The 23,909-nt window shown below is 40.5% G+C and overlaps 1 protein-coding gene across 2 annotated transcripts in view; it reads left to right on the top strand.

The window, feature by feature from the left end:
* The window catches only part of fdxr (ferredoxin reductase), a 59,359-nt gene that overhangs the window by 4,992 nt on the left and 30,458 nt on the right, over nucleotides 1-23,909 (top strand). For both annotated transcript variants that reach the window (XM_079845693.1, XM_079845694.1), the window contains 7 exons: nucleotides 756-847; nucleotides 1,382-1,477; nucleotides 13,788-13,910; nucleotides 15,436-15,549; nucleotides 15,642-15,743; nucleotides 22,199-22,306; nucleotides 22,511-22,595. In XM_079845693.1, coding sequence (XP_079701819.1) covers nucleotides 756-847; nucleotides 1,382-1,477; nucleotides 13,788-13,910; nucleotides 15,436-15,549; nucleotides 15,642-15,743; nucleotides 22,199-22,306; nucleotides 22,511-22,595 — 720 coding nt within the window. The remainder of the gene's footprint in view (nucleotides 1-755; nucleotides 848-1,381; nucleotides 1,478-13,787; nucleotides 13,911-15,435; nucleotides 15,550-15,641; nucleotides 15,744-22,198; nucleotides 22,307-22,510; nucleotides 22,596-23,909) is intronic.

Genomic DNA, 23,909 nt, shown 5'->3' on the forward strand with positions numbered 1-23,909 from the left:
ATGGATGGATATATGGTGGATAGATAGATAGATAGATAGATAGATAGATAGATAGATAGATAGATAGATAGATAGATAGATAGATAGATAGATAGATAGATGGATGGATGGATGGATGGATGGATGGATGGATGGATGGATGGATGGATGGATAGATAGATAGATGGATAGCTGATGAATGGATAGATAGATAGATGGATGGATGGATATATGGTGGATAGATGGATGTATAGATAGCTGGATGGATGGATAGATATATGGTGGTAGATGGATGTATAGATAGGTGGATGGATGATGGATGGATGGATAGATGGATGGATGGATATATGGTGGATAGATGGATGTATAGATAGGTGGATGGATGGATGGATATATGGTGGATAGATGGATGTATAGATAGATAGGTGGATGGATGATGGATGGATGGATGGATGGATATATGGTGGATAGATAGATAGATAGATAGATAGATAGATAGATAGATAGATAGATAGATAGATAGATAGATAGATAGATAGATAGATAGATAGATAGATAGATAGATAGATAGATAGATAGATAGATAGATAGATAGATAGATAGATAGATAGATAGATAGATAGGTGGATGGATGGACAGATTTACAGAACAAACTGAATTGTTGCTTAACTGAATGAAACTGTTTTAAACTGATTGCTCAATCTTTTCTTGTTGCATAATGTCATGTTATTAAGGACATGTCGTGGGCTCAAATGTTCATTCTGTCGTTTATTCAGGTGTGCGTGGGTTTTCCTCTGCATCCGCTCCAAGAGTGTGTATTGTAGGAGGCGGTCCAGCTGGTTTTTACACAGCACAACAGCTCCTGAAGGTGTGTGTGTGTTCCCTATTCTCAGAGTAGAATGCACTACATAATGATTTCATCTCACAGTTGCTGTTTAAGATCTGTTCGGTTGACTAACTTTGCTGATCACAGATAAGACATTTTCCCCCAAGATTCCTTACAAAAAGTCCCCAGAAGCTTTGCGTGACAGTGAGTTTTAGGCTTGAAAGTTATTTTTGCAAGGCATCCAGCAGAGCTTGATATTTTACTTTCTTGAGGTTTACCTTTACTCCACTATTCCCACAGAACATGCAATAACAATGCTGCAACATTACAGGTTTTGAGATAAATGGAAACTGATCTGGCACGTGGAAGAAGGCTAGCAATCCGACCACACAGGAATATGAAAGAGGAATTACTGGTTGAATCACAAGTATTTTGCAGAAATAAAGAGCCCTCAGAGGGTTTTAAATGCTGATATTTAGTTCTGTATTCTGCACGAGAATTCTGCAAATTCATCACTTTCAGTGTCTGTAATTGTTTACTGGCATTTTTCCACAAAGCATGATGTTTCACTTTCAGACACGGCAAGATGCAGTCGTGGACATTTACGAGCGGCTGCCGGTGCCATTTGGACTTGTGCGGTTTGGAGTCGCGCCTGACCACCCTGAGGTCAAGGTCAGGCCTTTCTTTAGTCAATATGATATAATATTGAATGATCATCAGTACAAATATCTTATTTTTCATCCCATCTCTTTCAAAGCCTGTCATACAGAGGCAATTTTATGAACAATTCAGACTGAAAACAAAAAATCCTGTTTTACTCTACAACATTTCAGATTATTGAAGTAAAAGGGGTTTGCAAATAGTGCTGAGCTGTGTATTGAATATTTATACTTGATAATTTTGCTGTGATATGATAATAAAAGCACCGCTGTGATTTTTTTCCACCATTATCTTCATTGATTGTAGAAATGTCAACACTAAAGAACAATAAAGAATAATACAGCTGCAAACAGCAGGGCCAAGCACAAATAAGCATAATGAGTTTTGCAAGCAACTGCAACAACGAGTAATTAAAGACATTTTTAAATTATTATAGTCAAAATGGCTGAAAAATCACAAATACAACAAGCAGTTGTACAGGGCCAAGCCCCAGAAGGGGCTGTAGTGCAATGCAGAGCCAATTTTATAAAGTTGTCCCCCACTGGACTCGAAACCCCTATCTCTGGTTCTCTCATCTCTCATCTTGTTGCGCCACTGGGCACGCCGTGTGTGTTTGAACGTCTGCCGAAGTTCCATAGTTCTAGTGAAAATCGACTCAAAATGAAGATTTTTTTCAAAAAGCATTTAGCACATCTAACCAATTGGCATGCTAAGCTAACTAGCATAAAGACGTCATTTCTGTGCGGCTCAGTCCAAAGATCATCTGAGCCAATTTTGGACAAAACTGGGCAAAATTTGAAGGAAGAGACTCTTCCACCTGCGCCGTCTCTTCCTCTTTCCACCTGCGCCGTCTCTTCCTCTTTCCACCTGCGCCGTCTCTTCCTCTTCCACCTGCGGCGTCTCTTCCTCTTCCACCTGCGCCTTCTCTTCCTCTTCCACCTGCAGCGTCTCTTCCTCTTCCACCTGCGCCTTCTCTTCCTCTTCCACCTGCACTATCTCTTCCTCTTCCACCTGCAGCGTCTCTTCCTCTTCCACCTGCAGCGTCTCTTCCTCTTCCACCTGCGCCTTCTCTTCCTCTTCCACCTGCAGCGTCTCTTCCTCTTCCACCTGCGCCTTCTCTTCCTCTTCCACCTGCACTATCTCTTCCTCTTCCACCTGCGGCGTCTCTTCCTCTTCCACCTGCGGCGTCTCTTCCACTTCCACCTGCGCCGTCTCTTCCTCTTCCACCTGCGCCGTCTCTTCCTCTTCCACCTGCGCCGTCTCTTCCTCTTCCACCTGCGCCGTCTCTTCCTCTTCCACCTGCGCCTTCTCTTCCTCTTCCACCTGCGCCGTCTCTTCCTCTTCCACCTGCGCCTTCTCTTCCCCTTCCACCTGCGGCGTCTCTTCCTCTTCCACCTGCGGCGTCTCTTCCTCTTCCACCTGCGGCATCTCTTCCTCTTCCACCTGCGGCGTCTCTTCCTCTTCCACCTGCGGCGTCTCTTCCACTTCCACCTGCGCCGTCTCTTCCTCTTCCACCTGCGCCGTCTCTTCCTCTTCCACCTGCGCCTTCTCTTCCTCTTCCACCTGCAGCGTCTCTTCCACTTCCACCTGCGCCGTCTCTTCCTCTTCCACCTGCGCCGTCTCTTCCTCTTCCACCTGCAGCGTCTCTTCCTCTTCCACCTGCAGCGTCTCTTCCACTTCCACCTGCGCCGTCTCTTCCTCTTCCACCTGCGCCGTCTCTTCCTCTTCCACCTGCGCCTTCTCTTCCCCTTCCACCTGCGGCGTCTCTTCCTCTTCCACCTGCGGCGTCTCTTCCTCTTCCACCTGCGGCATCTCTTCCTCTTCCACCTGCGGCGTCTCTTCCTCTTCCACCTGCGGCGTCTCTTCCACTTCCACCTGCGCCGTCTCTTCCTCTTCCACCTGCGCCGTCTCTTCCTCTTCCACCTGCACGTCTCTTCCTCTTCCACCTGCGGCGTCTCTTCCACTTTCACCTGCACCGTCTCTTCCTCTTCCACCATTCATCATGACCAATCAAGACCAGTTTCATTAGAATAGGCTATATTTATACATATTTTTTATTAATTGAATTATAAATTTGTATAGGTTCTGGACTTGGTCCTGATTACACATACCAAGTTTTGTGATGACATATTAATGTGTTAATGAAATGCAGTAAAAAATTCAAAATGTCAGACTCCGGCCAATATGGGAACATTAGATATCTTTGATCTCAGTATGGTCACTGTAATTCAAAAGAGACCAGTTTTATGATTTTTGGGCAAACCGTTCAGAAATTATTAGCAAAAAGAGCAATTTTTCATATCTCATGACCAGTAGGTGGTGTTGTGCTGAAACGCAGCATGTATACTCAGGTCATGCTTGTAATGACATGTACCAAATTTGGTCTGAAAAGGCTAAAGCGTTGCAGAGATATAGCCTCATGTCCAATTTGGCGTGCTCTTCATCAAAGTCGTTTGCGCATTATTCACGAACGGTTGGGTTTATCAAAAAGCTTTTAATAACTCTTTTCCAGCATGTTCTAAAGATGATTTGAGCTACAAACCATCTAGGGTGAGTTCGAAAAAGTTTGTTTTCTGGAAATTTCAAACTGGTGGAAAATTTTTCATTGCTTGTTTCTAGCCCTAATGTATCGTTCACATCGGACGCGAATAAATCTCGCTATTCGCGCGAAGTTGGTCGCTTGAACATTTTGAGTTTACTCGCTTCATTCGCGTGTGAAATTCGCTTCATTCGCGCGTGACATTCACTTCACAACAGACGCGAATTTGCGTCATGGGAGGGGCTTCTGCCAGCCGGCTCGTCTCATTGAGAAATGGCTGACATGGGCTGTGTTTACACGTCTTTTTTGTTTAAATTCTATGGTTATTGTGTGACAAAACGTAGTTTTAAGACTTTTTCAGGCGATAATGTAGTTGTTTAAAGCTCAAATCTGTGGTTTATTTATAAAGAGAGTGCCTATTTGAACATTTTATCTGGCGTTTTCGGAGTTGTGAGGTCTAGGCGATCAGCAGCGCTCCACGCTCATTAACCCTGGCAAGAGCAGCCTTTCCTCGGCTAGTCCTTCAGACATTTGCCGCTGGCTCTGATGTCTCTGTGGTGTCTCAAGCTACAATTCGTCTTGTGTAGATCTAACGGGCGATCTTTGGTCTCATGGATCTATAATTTGTTCCCTGGCAAATAGTTTAGGCTGAGGGCAAAGTGAAGTTTCATTACTTTTTTATTTTTAGGCTATTTAACGTTGTTACCGTTGTAGCCTACTAGGGATGGGCATTTTTGTCAATTTCTCATTTCGATCATCGATAGGTCTCAAAAACGAGTACTCGGGGGCGGGGCATGTGCAGGGGGCGGGGCATGTCCGTCATTGAGATAATGAAAACTGTTATGAAAATGGTTGTTGACAAATACAAACGTGACATGAAAACAGGTATATGAAACATGAACATATAAAACAAAAAATAACTGCTAGATTATGATGCATAAATGTCTTTGAAAAAGAAACATCTTTATAAAATGACCGTCTCAAATAACCAAGTCAGTAATATCGAGCATTGCCTTTAAGCTTAAACTGTGAAATAACACCACCCTGCAGAGCTTGCTAGCTGGTTAATAAACTCAACCAAACGCACCCTATATCAATATTAATATGAAGATTTTTATGAACCTATTTCGACATAAATCAACACAAAAGGACGTGAATGCGCACGTGAACTTCAGTGTGCTAGATTGTACAGGCAAAGGGTTTGAAACGGAACATTTTGAATGCGCGCTTCCCTTAACAACGCTGATACATGGACAACGAAAGCACACAGAAACAACATTTTATTAAAATTGTATTCTCATTATAATGCTATGACAGATTGACTCTGCACATCATGCACTTAATTTTATTACTCAAGATCGAAGCGTTTACAGACATCACTGCGCGTTTTCGAACTCATAACGAAAAAAACTTTAAATAAACTAGGTCTACTGTTAAAAAATACGAGAACAGCACTGCTGCATTACTAATATCAATGATTCTGAGAAAGAAATAGCCTATCTAAAAAGAATATGACTGTCTCTAAACCATCATGTCGAGCATGAAATAGCCTATGCGTTTGAGCTGAAACTGAAGAGAATGAACAGCCGGTATAACGGCAGCGCTTTGCTAGCTTATTAAGCTCAACCAAACGCTTCTTATATTAGATTAATCAGATAGACAACATAAAGGTAATCTTACAACGTGTATCTGCAGAAAAGGACGCGAATGCGCACATGAACTTCACGCGCTAGTGTGAGTGTTCTCGCTAGTTTCTCTGTGGATTTCCTTTAACAGCTGATACACGGGGAATTAAGCACAGAGAATTTACAGCATTCTATTTCCATCGTGTTCTCATTATAATGCTATGACAGATTGGCGCTTCACATCTTGCACTAACCATTTAATGATCACAGTGATTCCAGACATCACTGCAGTGCACGCCTCAGTTTCACTTTATTTTGCCGCGCGCGGTCTGGAGGCATGCTGTATAACGCTAACCAATCAGACCGTTCTCATGATCGATGATTGCTGTCACGTTCGAGTACTCGATTACTCGACCACTGTTGCCCATCCCTATAGCCTACTAGCACTGACTTTGAATGTTTGACTGAATTGTTTGCTTTATTGTATAGCTTATTATACCTTTTACTTATACTTTTGTATTATTGATCATACATAAACTTGCATTTAACAAAAAGAGACTGGGTTGTGTTTCATGTCATTTAATGTTATCACAGTTATACTCATAAGCACACTTATCTGAACCAGATATTAATATACAGATTTTCTCCTCACTACTAGAGCAAGCTCCTGATTGGTTAACGCGGCGTGCCATTCGCGCGAATCACGAGTCAAACGCTCAATTCACCCGAATCGTGTCATTCGCGCCGCCTCATTCGCGTGAATCGCACCGCAGAATGTCTATTCGCGTCTTTGCATTGACTTAACATGTAAATCACTCGTGCAAAACGCTTCATTCACGTCCGGTGTGAACGCACCATTATGGTTCAAAAGTTATTAATATAAACGTGAGTGCAACTTTGGACAGTTGGTGGCGCTACAGGGATTGAGTTAGAGACTCCAAATTTGCTATGGTGACAGTTCAGACTGTACTCTATCAGTGTGCCAAATTTCATAACTTTCCTGCAAGCGATTCTATGGGCTGTCATAGACTTCAAGAGCGAAGAATAAGAACAGTAACGATTACAATGGGTGCCTCTGGTGCTTGGCCTCCTAATTAACATAAAAGGACAAATAAACATCGAAAAAGCACCATTTATGCAAACATACACACTGTATGTAAAAATTTTGGTGCATTAATAATCAACTTGTGAAGGGTTTTAAAGGGGTGATAAAATGATGAATGAGTGTGAAGCCATCAGTGAAGACCATCAAGGTGTGGCCTGCGGGGTCAGATTCCACACTCCAGGAAAGGTTTCTACACACAGACTGGAGTATGTTTGCTTCTCAGGCCACCAGTGGCGCTCACACGGACATTGACTCCTACACCTCCTCTGTATTGGATCATATCAATACCACCATTGACAGTGTTACAACCCAGAAACAGATCACCACGTACCCAAATCAGAAGCCGTGGATGAACAAGGAAGTGCGACTCCTGCTGAAGTCACGCAACACTGCCTTCAGATCAGGAGATGCACAAGCCTACAGCACATCCAGAGCAAACCTGAAGAGGGGCATCAAAAAGGCCAAGCACTGCTACAAGCTAAAGATAGAGGGACAACTCTGACCCTCAACGCATGTGGCAGGGCATTCAGGCCATCAGTGACTACAAACCCACCCACACTTCACCCCCGCAGCCACTGACGTCAACTTCATGAACGAGCTAAATTACTTTTATGCTCGCTTTGAAAGTGACAACAAAGAAACTGCCACCAAGCTCAAACCCTCAGCTGACCCACCAATAACACTCTCCTCCACAGATGTCTGCAAGGCACTGAGCCTGATCAGCATGCACAAGGCTGCTGGACCAGAAAACATCCCTGGTCGTGTTCTCAGGGCATGTGCGGAGCAGCTCGCTGGGGTTTTTACAGACATTTTCAACCTGTCTCTTGCACAAGCAGCTGTACCATCATGCTTTAAACGCACTTCCATTGTGCCAGTGCCAAAACACTCTAGCCCGAGGTGCCCTAATGACTACCGCCCTGTAGCACTCACACCCATCCAGGGATGGAAATTAACTTTTTTGTCCACCGGCCACTGTGGCTGGTGGATTTCAAAATCTACCAGCCACTCAATGTTTTTACCAGCCACTTTCTTGTTTTTAACCGACAGTGTGTAACTGCATGTGGAAATGAATACTACAAGCTCTACAATACTTAAGCAGTTTATTTAATCTTAAGTCTCAATGAAATACTGACATTTTCTCTTTCTCTCTAATACACACACACAAACCATGAACTGATATACATTTAATTAAATGAGTAGGGCAGATTAATGGATGTGGCATTTGGATGATTCATGGTCTTTTATGGCTTCCAGTTTTAGGTTTTTAGTCCCAACAATGAAACTATTAGTTTTGGCATCTTCTGAAGCGTGTTGACGGCATACTAGGGTTGCCACCTTCAGTGTGGCAAAATAAGGGACACCCATTCACGACAATATAAAATATAAAATGTTATATTATTTTACAATTGATTATTAAATGTATTTCTAAAGCCTATTTGGTGCACTTTAAAGGGATACCCAAAACTAAAATATTCTGTCATCATTTACTCTCCCTCATGATGTTCCAAACCTTTATGAGTTTCTTTGTTCTGCTGAACACAAAAGAAGATAGAGTGAAGAAAGTTTGTACCCAGGCTGCTTTGGGGCACCACTGACTTCCATAGTAGGAATGAATCTTCCAATGTGTTCAACATAAAGAAATGTATACATGTTTGGAACAACTTGAGGGTGATGAAATGATGACAGAATGTAAATTTTTGGGTGAACTGTCCCTTTAAACAGTCATTCTGAACCACTAATCACTTTTTTTGACAATTCTGAAATTCAAAAATGTTAAATTTTGTATTAATTTACTTAAATTATGACTATATTATTATGTAATTATTTTTCCCATTTTTATCTAAATATTCTTTTAATAAATGTCAAACTTTATATGGCAGGATTATTATGTATGATTAAAATGATACATTAATAATAACATTAATTAGGCTATAATCTATTAATTAACCTGTCTAAAATATATATAATAATTCTGTCTGCCAAGCTCTGACAATGTATGGAATATTATATAAATATATTATCCATTTAAAAAAAACAATAGGCCTAGACCTTGTAACAAGTACAATTCGGTGCTGCTCCTTTAAGGCGGAAGGCACTTATTTTACTCACTCGCTGAGTGGGCAGTCCTTAGATGGAGCACGAGCTGTGAGCTGCATGTATGCTTTATATATTTCTGTTGCTCTTTATCGTTTATTTTTCCGTTCAGTTACGCTGTTGTCAGTGAAGTGTTGCAAACTAACGTTGCCCCATGTGTGCATGGGAATGGCGCTGATAATAAACCCCTTGTGAAACATCAGATAGCCTGCCTACGTGAGTTTTGCTAGCACTTGGCTGAAGCCATTCGGTCCAGCTATCCGGTCTCTCTGCAAAGCGTTACAACCTTTAGAAGCACGGATGTGTGTGTCAGTGCTGCTGCTTTAAGTCAGTCAGTCTGAGCAACTGAAATGCTTCTCATAAAGTGTGCAGTTCGCCTGAGGTTCATCACGAGTTACCTGACAGACCCATTGATACCTTTTTTTATATTCAGCTCTATATCTGGAGATCCTCTTGCGTTAAAACGGTGGATGCGACGCAAGCTCGATATGTCTTTAAAAAACCGCGCAAGTTTACAGCGCATGTTCTCAAGACTCCGCCGCTATGGCAATAAAACCGCTAAAACGCAACCACGCGCAAATTAACTTCTCTACTACTTATTGTGAATTTAATTTGTAACCCCACATTTCTTTTTGAAGGTGTGCCTCCTCTAAAAGTGTCCGCCGTCCAGGTGAAACAATAGGCTATGCTATTTTTATTTACCCGCCACGGTGGCCGGTAGGTGAAGCGAGTTTACCCGCTAAAACACAAAATCACCCACATTTGGCTGGTGGCGGGTGCTAATTTCCATCCCTGCACCCATCGTTATGAAGGGCTTTGAGCGGCTGGTCCTGGAACACCTAAAAGACTCTCTACCATCCACATTGGACTCACACCAGTTTTCCTATACCTTAGCAATAGGAGCACAGAGGATGCCGTTTCCATGGCACTGCACTCTGTGCTCACTCACCTGGACAATAAGAACTCTTATGCACGTAGGTTGTTTGTTGACTTCAGCTCAGCATTCAACACTGTCATCCCAACCAAGTTAATAGCCAAACTTGGAGACCTGGGAATCAACACCTCAATGTGCAACTGGATTTTGGACTTCCTGACCAACAGACCCCAGAATGTTCGATCAGGATTCACCTGCTCCACATCCATCACACTCAACACTGGTGTACCACAGGGCTGTGTGCTAAGCCCGTTTCTCTACTCCCTCTTCACCTCCGACTGCAAGCCTGTGTATGGATCTAATTCCATCGTCAAGTTTGCGGACGACACTACGGTGATTGGTCTCATCAGCAACAACGATGAGACTGCCTATAGGGAGGAGATCCAGCACCTGGCCACATGGTGCACTGAAAATAACCTGCTCCTCAACACCACCAAAACGAAGGAGCTCATCGTGGACTTCAGGAAGGAGTCAAGAAGCACACACGACACCATCCATATCAATGGAGTGGCTGTTGAACGTGTCTCTAGTTTCAAGTTCCTGGGGATCCACATCTCGGCGGACATGTCGTGGACGACCAACACCTCCAGCCTGGTCAAGAAGGCTCACCAGCGCCTCTTCTTCCTGAGGACACTGAGGAATAATCAGCTCTCCTCGGCTATCCTGGTGAACTTCTATCGCTGCACAATAGAAAGCATCCTGACCAACTGTGTGGCAGTGTGGTATGGGAGCTGCTTTGTTGCGGAGCGCAAGGCACTGCAGCGGGTGGTGAAAACTGCCCAGTGCATCACAGGGACTCCACTACCTGCCATCGAGCACATCCAGAGGAAACGCTGTCTGCATCGAGCACATCCAGAGGAAACGCTGTCTGCATCGAGCTCGCAGCATCCTCAAGGACTCCTCGCACCCAGCCCACAGACTGTTTTCTCTCCTGCCCTCCGGCAGGCTTTGAAGGATCCACCGGACCAGGACCAGCAGACTAAAGAACAGCTTTTTCCTGAGAGCTGTCTCTTTACTGAACTCGAACCCCCGCTGATCCACTTCCCTCATATACTGCTAACTAACATATTCTGCAAACCAGTCTGTTAAATGCTCATTCATACTTCGTATGAATAATATTAACATAATCCGACAAACACCTAACGTTACAAACACTAACGTTAAAATCTCAACAGCGAACTTGGCATTAGTGTAAATTATTCTTTGATTAGAGCTTTTATGTATTATTTATCTACAGGCATGCTAAACATGGTTCTGTGTGTGATTTGGCTACTAGGAAAGCCAATGTTTGGTGTTCATTTTGAGTTAATAGTTCTTGCCACAGATATTTGGCTATAATCGTTCTAAAAATACAAAAGTGCCATTCAGTAGCGATCACTATAGATCCGCAGTCTTTACTCTTGAGGACTGAACAGGTTCTGCTCGATCATCTTCACTAAAATGTTCTGGGTCTGATTCGGGCTCAGATTGGTATGGTTTTATTGACGCCATTGTTTCTAATACTGACCAAAGCACAGCCTCCAGGGGCCCGTTCTTCGTACCTCGCTTAATACATCTGAGATGATTTGACAGATCCCAGATCTTTTAATCGTGATAACTGATGTCTGGCTAATTTGATTCTTCAAACGAATTTGCGGATTGGATTAAAATATCTGGATTAAATGATCTAAGATCACTGCGCGTTCTTGTTTTCCCTGAAGAGGGGAGATGCATCGATACTCGAAACCATGATCAGCAATGCAGCGATTGGCTGGCGTCAAGAGCGCAACGTAATGACATCATATAATTAAAAAAGCCACCTGGCAAAAAACTTGGCAAATTACACAAAAAAACCCACGAATATCTGGACCTTTATAAGGAAACAGCTAAACGACCAAACCAACATAAAAGTTATAATAGATCAATGATAAATGTTTTTTTTTACATGATTACCAATTATTTATATTTTCGATTTTATACAGTATTTGTACACCCTTTACATTTTTATTTCAATGTTGTAATTCAATTTTTAATTCAATTTGAAGCAGATTTGTAACGTGACAGTATTAAAGTTTCTTAAGGGTCAAGATCAAATTCTCTGCATCTCCTGCGCTGCATCAAGCCATCCCATAATATCCGTCACTTAAATTAATGTATGGCTCAGATTAACTGTACAACATGTGTGCAAACTTCCAATAAAATTATAAAGTAATTATTCCATCACAAATAAATCGCTTAATCAAGTGGCTGTGTCTATAGTATTATACACAACATTATAATATTATATACATTCTCATATACATATACAATTTAAAATTTGTATATTATTATTATTTAAAATGATTATTATTACCCCTGGTTCAGTAATGAACTCTTGTAATAAAGTAGCGGTGGCTGGGACAGATTTTAAGTATTACCTCAAGATGCAATCTAATCCTGTTTACATGAAATAAGCCTGCTCGCGAGCAGGTTTAAGCTAACAGACCTGTTGCTATGACAGCAAGTCCAGGATGAGCGTCGAAGAACCAAACAATCCAAGATCATGCCAAATCGTCAACAATCAAATCCGGCTAACTGAGTTAGCGAGGTACGAAGAACGGGCCCCAGGTAAGGGGCGTGGCGTTTCCGACAAACGTGCACTGCGGTTAGTGAATCACAACACACTGGGCCAGCTAACCAATCTGAGCCCATTGCGTATTTTTGAGGGACTGGCTTCATACAACCCGGAAACCATCAGACCATTTTACAAGGAGGGACAGGGCAGTGTAGAATAAAGGTCAAATATATGAAAAATAATGCAATTTTTTAAAAAACGAAGCATGAACACATGTTACAGTGCACCCCACAAACACAATCAAGCCTTCAAAAGAATGTGTTTTACCACCCCTTTAATCCACTGCTATATTTCTCATCTTAGCCTAACATATCACTGTACACATCTATCTGTAAAATTCTGTTTATAGTAATAGCCATCTGTATATTATATTATATTCATAGTACATATTCACCTGTAAATTCTGTTTATAGTGATAACCATCTCTATTTATATATATTCAGTACATTTCCATGTCCTGCACTTATGCAACCACTGTATATCCTGCACTTGCTGCTATTGCACTTCTGGTTAGACCTAAACTGCATTTTGTTGCCTTGTACCTGTACTTGTGTAATGACAATAAAGTTGAATCTAATCTAATCTAATTGAGAAATCAACTTTCCCTTGTGCCTTTGATATATAAAAGTTAATCGTGATATAAGAATATCCTGTACGTTTCAGAGCTGAAAACGTCCTTGTTAGTCAAAGAAAAGCTTTTATTGACACCAGGCCCAGAAAACGAGAGATGTCAGAATATGTCGACCAATGATGTCATAGGATGCAGAAGCACCGCCTCAAGCCCCGCCCACCGACTCGAGGAGCTAAACTGGTCGCGCTACCGAGCAATAAATATGCCGGTTCCAGCTCACGTGTGTAAGACATTGCACGTTTGTTCGCTTCATTTCACCGCGGAATCGATTGTAAACAAGATACAGGTCGAGACTGGATTTGCAGACATATTGAGGTTAAAACACAATGCTGTGCCTTCTATATTGGATCCGACAAGAATGGTGCAACACACTTATATCTCATGTGGGAAACAGAATAACAAACATAATAGTTGGGAGGTCATCTGATTGTCGCATGGCATGTTGTGACATGCACTTAAGATGTTAAAAAATGTTGTCAGTGAACCTGCATACACACGAGTTTCATGATATGAGGGTTTCAGACAGCAGGCTTGAGGTCCTGTTATCATATTATCATTGCCCAAACAAGCTCCTCCGCCAAATGTTTTATTTTTTTTATTTTTTTAGCTTTATTTTTGTATTAGCTATTTATATATATATATATATATATATATATATATATATATATATATATATATATATATATATATATATATATATATATATATATATATATATATATATATATATATATAGTCACTGATATAAATACGTACTGCTAAATGAATGCATGTTTTTTGTTCCTCATTTTAATGTTCCAGAATGTCATTAACACTTTCACCCAGACGGCCCAGCATGAACGATGCAGTTTCTATGGTAATGTGAATGTGGGCAAAGATGTGACGATTGACGAGTTAAGACGGGCGTACCACGCTGTAGTGCTGGTGAGGAAGACACGCACAACACCAAAACACTAGTGAATCCTGGGTACAAAATTAACACCCACCAATGACTACGGCATGTAAATAAAATAAATACTATTGGATGGGGATTTTTTTTAAAGGGTTGCTACATAAAGCATGTGCTGTGTTAAAAATCCTTGACCTAATTTTGTGTTTTCCGGGTCAAAAAGGCCTTTTAAATTTCTTGTAAATCTCTCATTATGCTGTATTATCACCAAATATTGGATTCAATCTTTTGTCGACTTGTTTTCTTTCAATTAGCACAGGTTTTGTATTTCTTTTTGGAACTGATTGATCGTAGGCCTCATTGATCTGAGCTTATGTTCTTCTGTTTTTGGGTGACAAAATTCAGATTAATGAGCCCTACGAACAATTGGATGGATGAACAGATGGATGGACGGATGGATAGATGGATGGATGGATGGATGATGATTGATAGTTAGTTGGATGGATAGATGGATGGATGGATGGATGGATGGATGGAAGATGATTGATAGTTAGTTGTATGCATAATGGATGGATGGATAGATAGATTAGTAATATGCATGACAGATGGATGGATTGATAGTTGTTTGCATAATGGATGGATGGATCGACAAAAGATTCAATCCAATATTACGGATGAATGGATGATTGATGGATGAATGGATGGATGATGGATAGATAGAAATGGAATAAGATAGATAGATAGATGGATGGATGGATGATGGATAGATAGAAATGGAATAAGATGGATGGATGATGGATAGATAGAAATGGAATAAGATGGATGGATGGATGGATGGATAGTTGTTTGCATGATGGATGGGGAGATTGACAAAAGATTTAATCCAATATTACGGATGAATGGATGATTGATGGATGGATGATAGATGGATGGATGGATGGATGGATGGAGGGAGGATGGATGGATGGATAGATAGATAGTTGTATGCATGATGGATGGATGGATGGATAGATAGATTAGTAATATGCATGATGGATGGATAGATAGTTGTATGCATGATGGATGGATGGATGGATGGATAGATAGATTAGTAATATGCATGATGGATGGATAGATAGTTGTATGCATGATGGATGGATGGATGGATGGATAGATAGATTAGTAATATGCATGACAGATGGATGGATTGATAGTTGTATGCATGAGGGATGGATGGATGGAGGATGGATAGATATTTGTATGCAGGATGGATGGATGAATAGATAGTCGACAAAAGATTGAATCCAATATATGGTGATAATATAGCATTATAAGAGATGTATATATATATATCAAACATTTTTTGTGGGCCGGTACGTTTTGACTGGGAACAACGCAAGTTGTAACAAGGTTGTGGAAGAAGAAAAAAGGCACACATATTTGTTTCTTTGGGAGGAGTTGTTTATACCTTGTCTCAGCAGTCAGTTAGTAAACCAGCATTTTTGGGACAAACTACATTTTCTCTGGATCAAAATGACCTACTAACATAAACATTACCTCATGCCATCTGTCCTTCTCCAGAGTTACGGAGCCGAGGGAAATCGCTCCATGGAAATTCCGGGAGAAGATTTGTCCGGGGTTTTTTCAGCTAAAGATTTTGTTGGATGGTACAATGGACTTCCCAACAATAAGGAGGTGCAGTTTGATTTAAATCCCTGCAGACTCGTCTGTGACTGCAGTTGATAAAAAAATCAAACAGCTCTCTAATCTTTCCTTCTGCTTTACAGTTGTGTCCTGACCTCAGCTCTCAAACAGTTGTGATTCTTGGACAGGGAAATGTGGCTCTGGATGTTGCCCGGATACTTCTCTCCCCTCTGGACATGCTGAAGGTTTTTATTTGTTTGTTCTTTTTTTCCCCCTGGCCTTGTGTTACACTTGTGGTGATCACACGTTATTACTTCTGCCACTTTTAACTCTGAAATGAACCAAAAATCGGTACAGTGTTATGCTTCCTTAAGACAAGAATAGAGAACAGAGCTGATAACCCTGCTCATTTTTATCTGATTCAGAAAAGTTTCACCCTTTCCTGTTTTGATTGTGTAATGTCATCCAGCTACTATCATCTCTGACTTTCTCTTACTGGAGAAAGCTATTATTCATAATTCACTGTGTTTACATTTATCAAGATCGGAGAGATAGCCATCTTATTTTTAACGTAATAGTGTGCGAGGCTATTTGCAACTTGAATGTGCGAGGCTTAATGTGAAAGTTATTTTAGCTCTACAAAAGCAGTCCGTGTGGCTGCTTGATTCTAAAAACTGATATTTAATACATTGTTTCATTAAAACATGGTTTGTAGTGCAAATAGTTTTAGCGTTTACTGCACTTTGTTGTTCTAGTTATTTACCTTTAGTGACTAATGAATTGGTAAGTCTCGCATGTTGGATGGATGGAGGATGGATGGATAGATGTTGGATGGATGGATGGATGGATGGATGATGGATGGATGTATGATGGATGGATAGATGTTGGATGGATGATGGATGGATGGATGGATGGATGCATGGATGGATAGATAGATGGATGGATAGATGTTGGAAGGATGATGGATGGATGGATGGATGGATAGATGTTGGATGGATACAGATGGATGGATGGATGGATGGATGGATAGATGGATGGATAGATGTTGGAAGGATGATGGATGGATGATGGATGGATGTATGATGGATGGATAGATGTTGGATGGATGATGGATGGATGGATGATGGATGGATAGATAGATGGATGGATAGATGTTGGAAGGATGATGGATGGATGGATGGATAGATGTTGGATGGATACAGATGGATGGATGGATGGATGGATGGATGGATGGATAGATGGATGGATAGATGTTGGAAGGATGATGGATGGATGGATAGATGTTGTATGGATGATGGATGGATGGATGATGGATGGATGTATGAATGATGGATGGATAGATGTTGGGTGGATGGATGGATGATGGATGGATAGATAGATGGATGGATAGATGTTGGAAGGATGGATGGATGGATGGATAGATGTTGGATGGATACATAGATGGATGGATGGATGGATGGATAGATGGATGGATGGATAGATGGATGGATTGATGGATAGATGTTGGATGGATGGATGATGGATGGATGGATGGATGGATGGATGGATGATGGATGGATGGATGTTGGATGGATAGATAAATAGATAGATGGATTGATAGATTTTGGATGGATGGATGATAGATAGATAGATCTATAGGCATTTTTACTTTAAAGGGGTCATTATGATTTCACACTTTTTTATCTTTAGTTCTGAATGTTTTATTAAATATTCACTTACAAAATAAAAAAGTGAAGAGCCATAAGCCAGAAAACAGAGCCAGAGGTTCAGGGACGGACAAATAATACATCACATTTGAATTTGGAGATATACAGTACAAGTAAATAAATAAAAATGAAAATAAATAAATTGATGAGGAAGTATCAATTAAACACAAGCCTCTCCACAAAACATACAATAATAATAATGAAAAAATAATAATATTAATTATACAAAAACGCCAAAAATTTAGCAGACATTCAAAGTTTTAGTAGCCTTTTAGTTACAGGAGGCAGATAAGGATTTAATATAGAAATTATCATCTTCTTGAAAGTGAGAAAAATTGGGGGTAACTTTCATAGTTTTACATTTGTGGATAAAATATTTTGCAAGCCAAATAATTAAGTTGCAAAGAAAAAAAATATTTTCATATTGCTTCTCAAAAATGAAAAACCCAAACAAAACATCCTTGAAATAAAGCTCAAAATCTATTATTAAATCTATTGTTTACAATGAACTGGCACATGTCTTGCCAAAGTTTTCTTGTATGATCACAATGCCAAAAAAGTGTTAGATAGTCTCTGGTTGTGAATCACAAAAAGTACAAGGGTTTTGACAGGGTAAAGTCGATGAATAAACTTAAAATAAATCTCTTTGACCTTATTTATCAATAGGTACTTGTTTGGGAGAGTCCAAAACTTCTTCCATGAAAATGTTCCACTAATGTATTCCATTTTGTAACAACATGAGGAAACACAATCATCACAATCACTCTATTATTTTTTAATGTAGATTTAAAACATATCCTGCCTACATACAGTCAAGCCTGAAATTATTCATACCCTTGGTAAAAATGACCAGAGAAGGTTGTGAAAATAAATCTGCGTTGTTAATCGTTTTGAGCTTTTGTTTTAAAAATGCATACAATTCTAACCTTTCATTGTAGAATAAGAATTTTAAATGGGGGGGGGGGTCTTATTATAAAATAATTGTTTTTCTCTAATACACATTGCTCACAATTAATCATAGCCTTTTATTCAATAGTTTTTGCAACCTCTTTTTGCCAAGATAACAGCTCTGAGTCTTCTTCTATAATTCCTGATGAGTTTGGAGAACACCTGACCAGAGATCAGAGACCATTCCTCCATACAGAATCTCTCCAGATCCTTCAGATTCCCAGATCCACGTTGGTGCTTCTTCTCTTCAGTTCACCCCACTCATCATCTATGGTGTTACGGTCAGGGACGGGGATGGCCATGGCAAAAACTTGGTTTTGTACTCAGTGACACATTTTTGTGTTGATTTTGATGTTTGTTTTGGATCACTGTCCTGTTGGAAGATCCAAACATGGCCCATTATAAGATTTCTAGCTGGGACAGTCAGGTTTACATTTTTTATCTGTTGCTATTTGCTAGAATCCATGATACCATGTCCAGGATCTCTGGAACAAAGATAGGCCCACTGACAAAAAGCTCTTTTTTTCTTCTCATCTGACCATAGAACGTTTGAAAAGTAACTGACACTACTGGAATTTCAGACGAGACCTGGTTCTGTGGTCAGATGAGGAAAAAAAGAGCTTTTTGTCAGCAAACACTCAAGATGGGTTTGGTGCACACTAGAGATGCACGGTTGGCGGTTAAAGCCGCAGATAAACCGTGGATCGGGCGGATGGCGGGCGGTTGAACCAATCATATTAAAAATATATGTGTACATTGTTAAATATTGTTATCTGACTATTCCTACATCCAAAAAAATCGAGCACACTTAGTCAAATTTTCATTTGGCAGTAATATGGCTAGTCGAGTCTATGCAGATCGACTGCTTGTTTTTATCAGAGATGGCAACGACGGCGAAGGAGGTAGGCTACGTGACAAACTCAAAAAAGGAGAATTAAAAACAAAGGAAATCAGAAGGTCAGAAAAGTGTTGCCTGGAATAAGTTTTACAAAGTGGTAAACCAGGATGACACCAGTGCAGGCTATGTAATTTGCAAAACCTGCGAAGCAGTTTATGTTCATGACAGCCACAAGACGGGTACGTCTAACATGGTGCATCACAAGTGTGCTGCTAAACCTCAAACGTGTGAGTGAACCTCAAAAGTGAAATAGGCATTTAGTAGTAGGCTAAATAGCAGCATGTTGAAATGATGTGCCAAAATGCGTTTTCTATTAGGCTACAATGAAAATGATGAAACGTACGGTACAGTGCGTTTAATTTAGGCTATTTATTTATTTTTGTCCCTGTGCGCCGATCGGAGACCGAGTTCACTGCTGATATTCTGAGAGCGGCTGTCATCAGCAGCGCCTTGCATCGCCCAATCAGCGGATGGCGCGCGGGTGCGGTTTTGAAAATTGGTCAAAAACGTTGGTGCGGATGGATGGCGGACGGATGATGAGTTTTGTGATGCGGTTGCGGATGAAATAATAGCCCATCCGCGCATCTCTAGTGCACACAGGGATTAAAAAGTACCCCATGTGTAAAATGAAATACTCTGCTGTATCTTTAAAGGTCCCGTTTTTCGTGTTTTTTTGAAGCTTTGATTGTGTTTACAGTGTGCAATATAACATGTGTTCAAGTTTCATGTGTAAAAAAACTAAGTATTTTTCACACAATTTACTTATCTGTATACCGCTGTTTTCACTGTCCTCAAAACGGCCTGAGAATTTCCTCGTTCTATGAAGTCCCTCCTTCAGAAATACGTAACGAGTTCTGATTGTGCCAGCGGTTCCCGTGTTGTGATTCGACAGCAGCTTAGGGCACGCTGCCTGGAAAGGTCACGCCTCTTACCATAACGGGGAGATGATGGCGCTCAAACTACAGCCCCTGAAGGCCAAACAAAGGTGATTTGACTCCGGGATGAAAATAACAGCGTCTGAACGACATGGCGACAAACGCAACCGAACCGACCCGAACGCAACACTTCCTCTTCTCCACGAGGGAGCAACAAGACCACGCCCCCTTTTTCGCGTATTCTTGTGGGCGGAGGTTAGTCGACAAACTGTTCTACTGACGTCATTAAAGCAGGATGTACAGGGATGTAGTCCAAACTGGCCGTTCGCTGTAGGCTTTGAAAGGCATTGCGCTTGGCATTGAACTTTGAGCTTTATAATTTTACAGGTATTATTTATGCTCTAACAGCAACATTACACACTAACTAAAGTTTGAAAAATGGGATCACGAAGAACGGGACCTTTAATGTTGTGGGCCTATCTTTGTTCCAGAGATCCTGGACATTTTGTTCAGATACATGGTATCATGGATTCTAGAAAATACCAACAGATAAAAAATGTAAACCTGACTGTCCCAGCTAGAAATCTTATAATGGGCCATGTTTGGATCTTCCAACAGGACAGTGATCCAAAACAAACATCAAAATCAACACAAAAATGTGTCACTGAGTACAAAACCAAGTTTTTGCCATGGCCATCCCCGTCCCTGACCTTAAAGGTCCCATGGCATGAAATTTTTCCTTTTATGAGGTTTTTCAACATTAATATGAGTTCCCCTAGCCTGAATATTGTCCCCAAGTGGCTAGAAATGTTGATCGGTGTAGCACCAACGTGGATCTGGGAATCTGAAGGATCTGGAGAGATTCTGTATGGAGGAATGGTCTCTGATCTCTGGTCAGGTGTTCTCCAAACTCATCAGGAATTATAGAAGAAGACTCAGAGCTGTTATCTTGGCAAAAAGAGGTTGCAAAAACTATTGAATAAAAGGCTATGATTAATTGTGAGCAATGTGTATTAGAGAAAAACATTTCATAATAAGATTTCCCCCCATTTAAAATTCTTATTCTACAATGAAAGGTTAGAATTTTTAAAACAAAAAATCAAAAGGATTAACAATGCAGATTTATTTTCACAACCTTCTTTAGTCATATTTACCAAGGGTATGAATAATTTCGGGCTTGACTGTACGTGTCAGCCGGGTCTGGGAGAGGCATTTCAGAACTTGTCAAAAAAAGTATTATGGCCTTTAAATAGCATAAAGACACCGTTAGGGATAGCACCAAATACAGTGGTAAACAGTTTTGGCAGGAATATTAAAGTGAGAGAGAAATTCTTGATAAGTAAATAATGACGCTTTTCCACTACACAGTACCAGCACGACTCGACTCGTGTTAAAGTTGTACCTGCTTCCAGGTACTTTTTTTTCGTATCACCTCCGGCGAGATTCTGGGCGAGCTGAGGCGATACTAAAATGTGATGTGAAAACACGGCCGACTGCTGATTGGTCAGAGAGAATCATCCCTATTCACTGCATCATCATTGCACGCACCAGATGGAGTATCCTGAATATTTTTTTATGGTCTATGGAATAACCCCGCCATTTTTAAATAGTTTGGCCAGAGATTGCGTGATTATACCCATTACTATTATGGCAACTCGGAAGAATATGCTGTGGTCAATGACGAGGTTTCCTTTGTTTGGTTGCCAAAGAGAGGATCCAGCGAGAGCTTGATGGGGCAGAGTCAAGTTGAGCTGGTACTGGTAATTATAACAGATATTCTTATTATTCCACATGAAGTAGTTAGTTGGAGAAAAATTGTTTGAAAATCATAGACCACGCTAATAGTGCTTGATTGTGGTAATTAGAGAGAGCAACAGGGATCTTCCCAATGCTCAAGTTACACATCAACAGAAAATTCAAACCTCCCAACTGAGAAAAGACATACTCTATATATATATACAAAAAGTAATTCCTCAACCAGTTGATTTTATAAGTATTATTTAACGTTGCAAAATCAACAAAATTAGGACCACCGTTACTGAAGCGTGTTTTTGCTCGCCCTCAAAAAATTACAATTTTAACATGCTATTAAAAATGATCTGTGGGGTATGTTGAGCTCAAATTCACATACACACTCTGGGGACATCAGAGACTTATTTAACATGTTGTTAAAAGGACCCCTTTAAACCACCTTTATTTCCACAATCTAATTTACCTACTGTATGTGCAGTAATGCGTATCCAACTTCTATCCTCTCTGGCGTTCTCTTACAGGAGACAGATATTACCCAGAATTCATTGGCAGTGTTGTCGGGCAGTAATGTGCGAAGGGTTTTGATCGTAGGCCGGCGAGGGCCTCTTCAAATCGCGTGTACCATCAAGGTATGACTCTGCCTGCTTTACACCCTTGGAGTGAATGAAAGCCATTTGACATGTAATAGGTGTTAATGTTGAAGATAAAGCAGAAGAACCTGTTTTTTTTATTTTAAAAAACTGTTTGTACTAATTGTACTGTTTATTGACGTTGTAAGTGAAAGGTCTGGGAATGACTATATAAGGGAATAGAACTGTTTATTTTCTCTTCAGGAAATCAGAGAGATGGTGAATCTGCCGAACACCAGAGCTGACATGCTGCCCGCTGACTTTGAGGGCGTCGCAGAAGCTTTGAAAGGTAAAAGCATCACAATTGAGGGATTAGTTCACCTAAAAATAAAAATCTGCCATCATTTACTATTACATGTACTATTACTCTTACATGACAAAGAACAGGGAATGATGCTGTTGGGCCTCAAAAATTAAAACATAGAACTGCCATAAATGCATTTATTATAATAATCAATAATATCATTTAATAAGTAGGGCTGGGTAAAAAAATATTGATTTCTCGATTTTAATCGATTCTCATTTTTAAGAACCGGTATCGATTCTTAAATCCCAAGAATCGATTAGTCATCCTGTTTTCAGTTTATGAATGAATGGAATATTGTAGCGCCTCCCATCCAAAAAATCGCAATAATCTTTGTGCTTTGTTACTTTTGATATGAAACAAAGTCTCAGATTTCAAATGACATCCATTTTGTTACGAAATGTAAAGAAAATTCATAGTTCAAGAGAAGCAGCAGCACGGAGCTTGTGTGAACTGATCATCTCCTCCGCTTTAATACCAGTTACAGCATGAAATAAACACGAATGAATGTCTAAAGGTGTGTTAAAAGATGCATTACAACTTTCCAAAACCCGTATCATGTCACATGTAATCGCCCAATCAGTGTTTCAACCGTGGAAAGACATCAGTTAAACAGCTTGTAAACAATAATGTCACATTTACCTCAGAAAAACCATTCAGTAGGGGTGTGACGAGCAGGGGCGTAGCTAAGGGGGGGAAAGTTAGGACGATTCTAAGGGCCCACACACTTTTGGGGCCCCCAGAGATCGGTTTTATTAGTAGTAACAGTACTAGTAGTAATGTATTATAAATGTATAATCTACCAAAGAGTTAAGGCCTTTGCACACTGAGTCCGAAATTTCCGCATGCGTTTTTTCGTATTCGTGATCCGAAAAATTCGTCATGCACAGAGACCTTGCACACTGAGTCCGATGCGTATTAATGAATGCGTTACGAAAAAAAACGCAAAACAACACAAAATGCCGTCTTCAAGTAGTGAGGATGATTTGTTTTGTCCTCTCTCTTAAAAAATGAAAAAGGAAATATTGGGTCCATCCACTTCTGCGATCGCGTAGAGAGGAAGGAGAGTTCCTCTTATTAAGGACTGCGGGATTATCCAGGCCGATTCAAAGTTTACTTTAGAATGTCAGTGACTCCGTTTGATGCTTTGCTAGCGATACTGGAGCCACATATTAAAAAGAAGACCACCAATTTCCATGACTCAATTTATCCTGAACAGAGACTTGACAGCCTATGTCTAAAGGGATCTGCACACACGCACACACACACACACACACACACACACACACACACACACAC

This window comes from Gobio gobio, assembly GCF_949357685.1.
Source record: "Gobio gobio genome assembly, chromosome: 20".
Lineage (NCBI taxonomy): Eukaryota > Metazoa > Chordata > Actinopteri > Cypriniformes > Gobionidae > Gobio > Gobio gobio.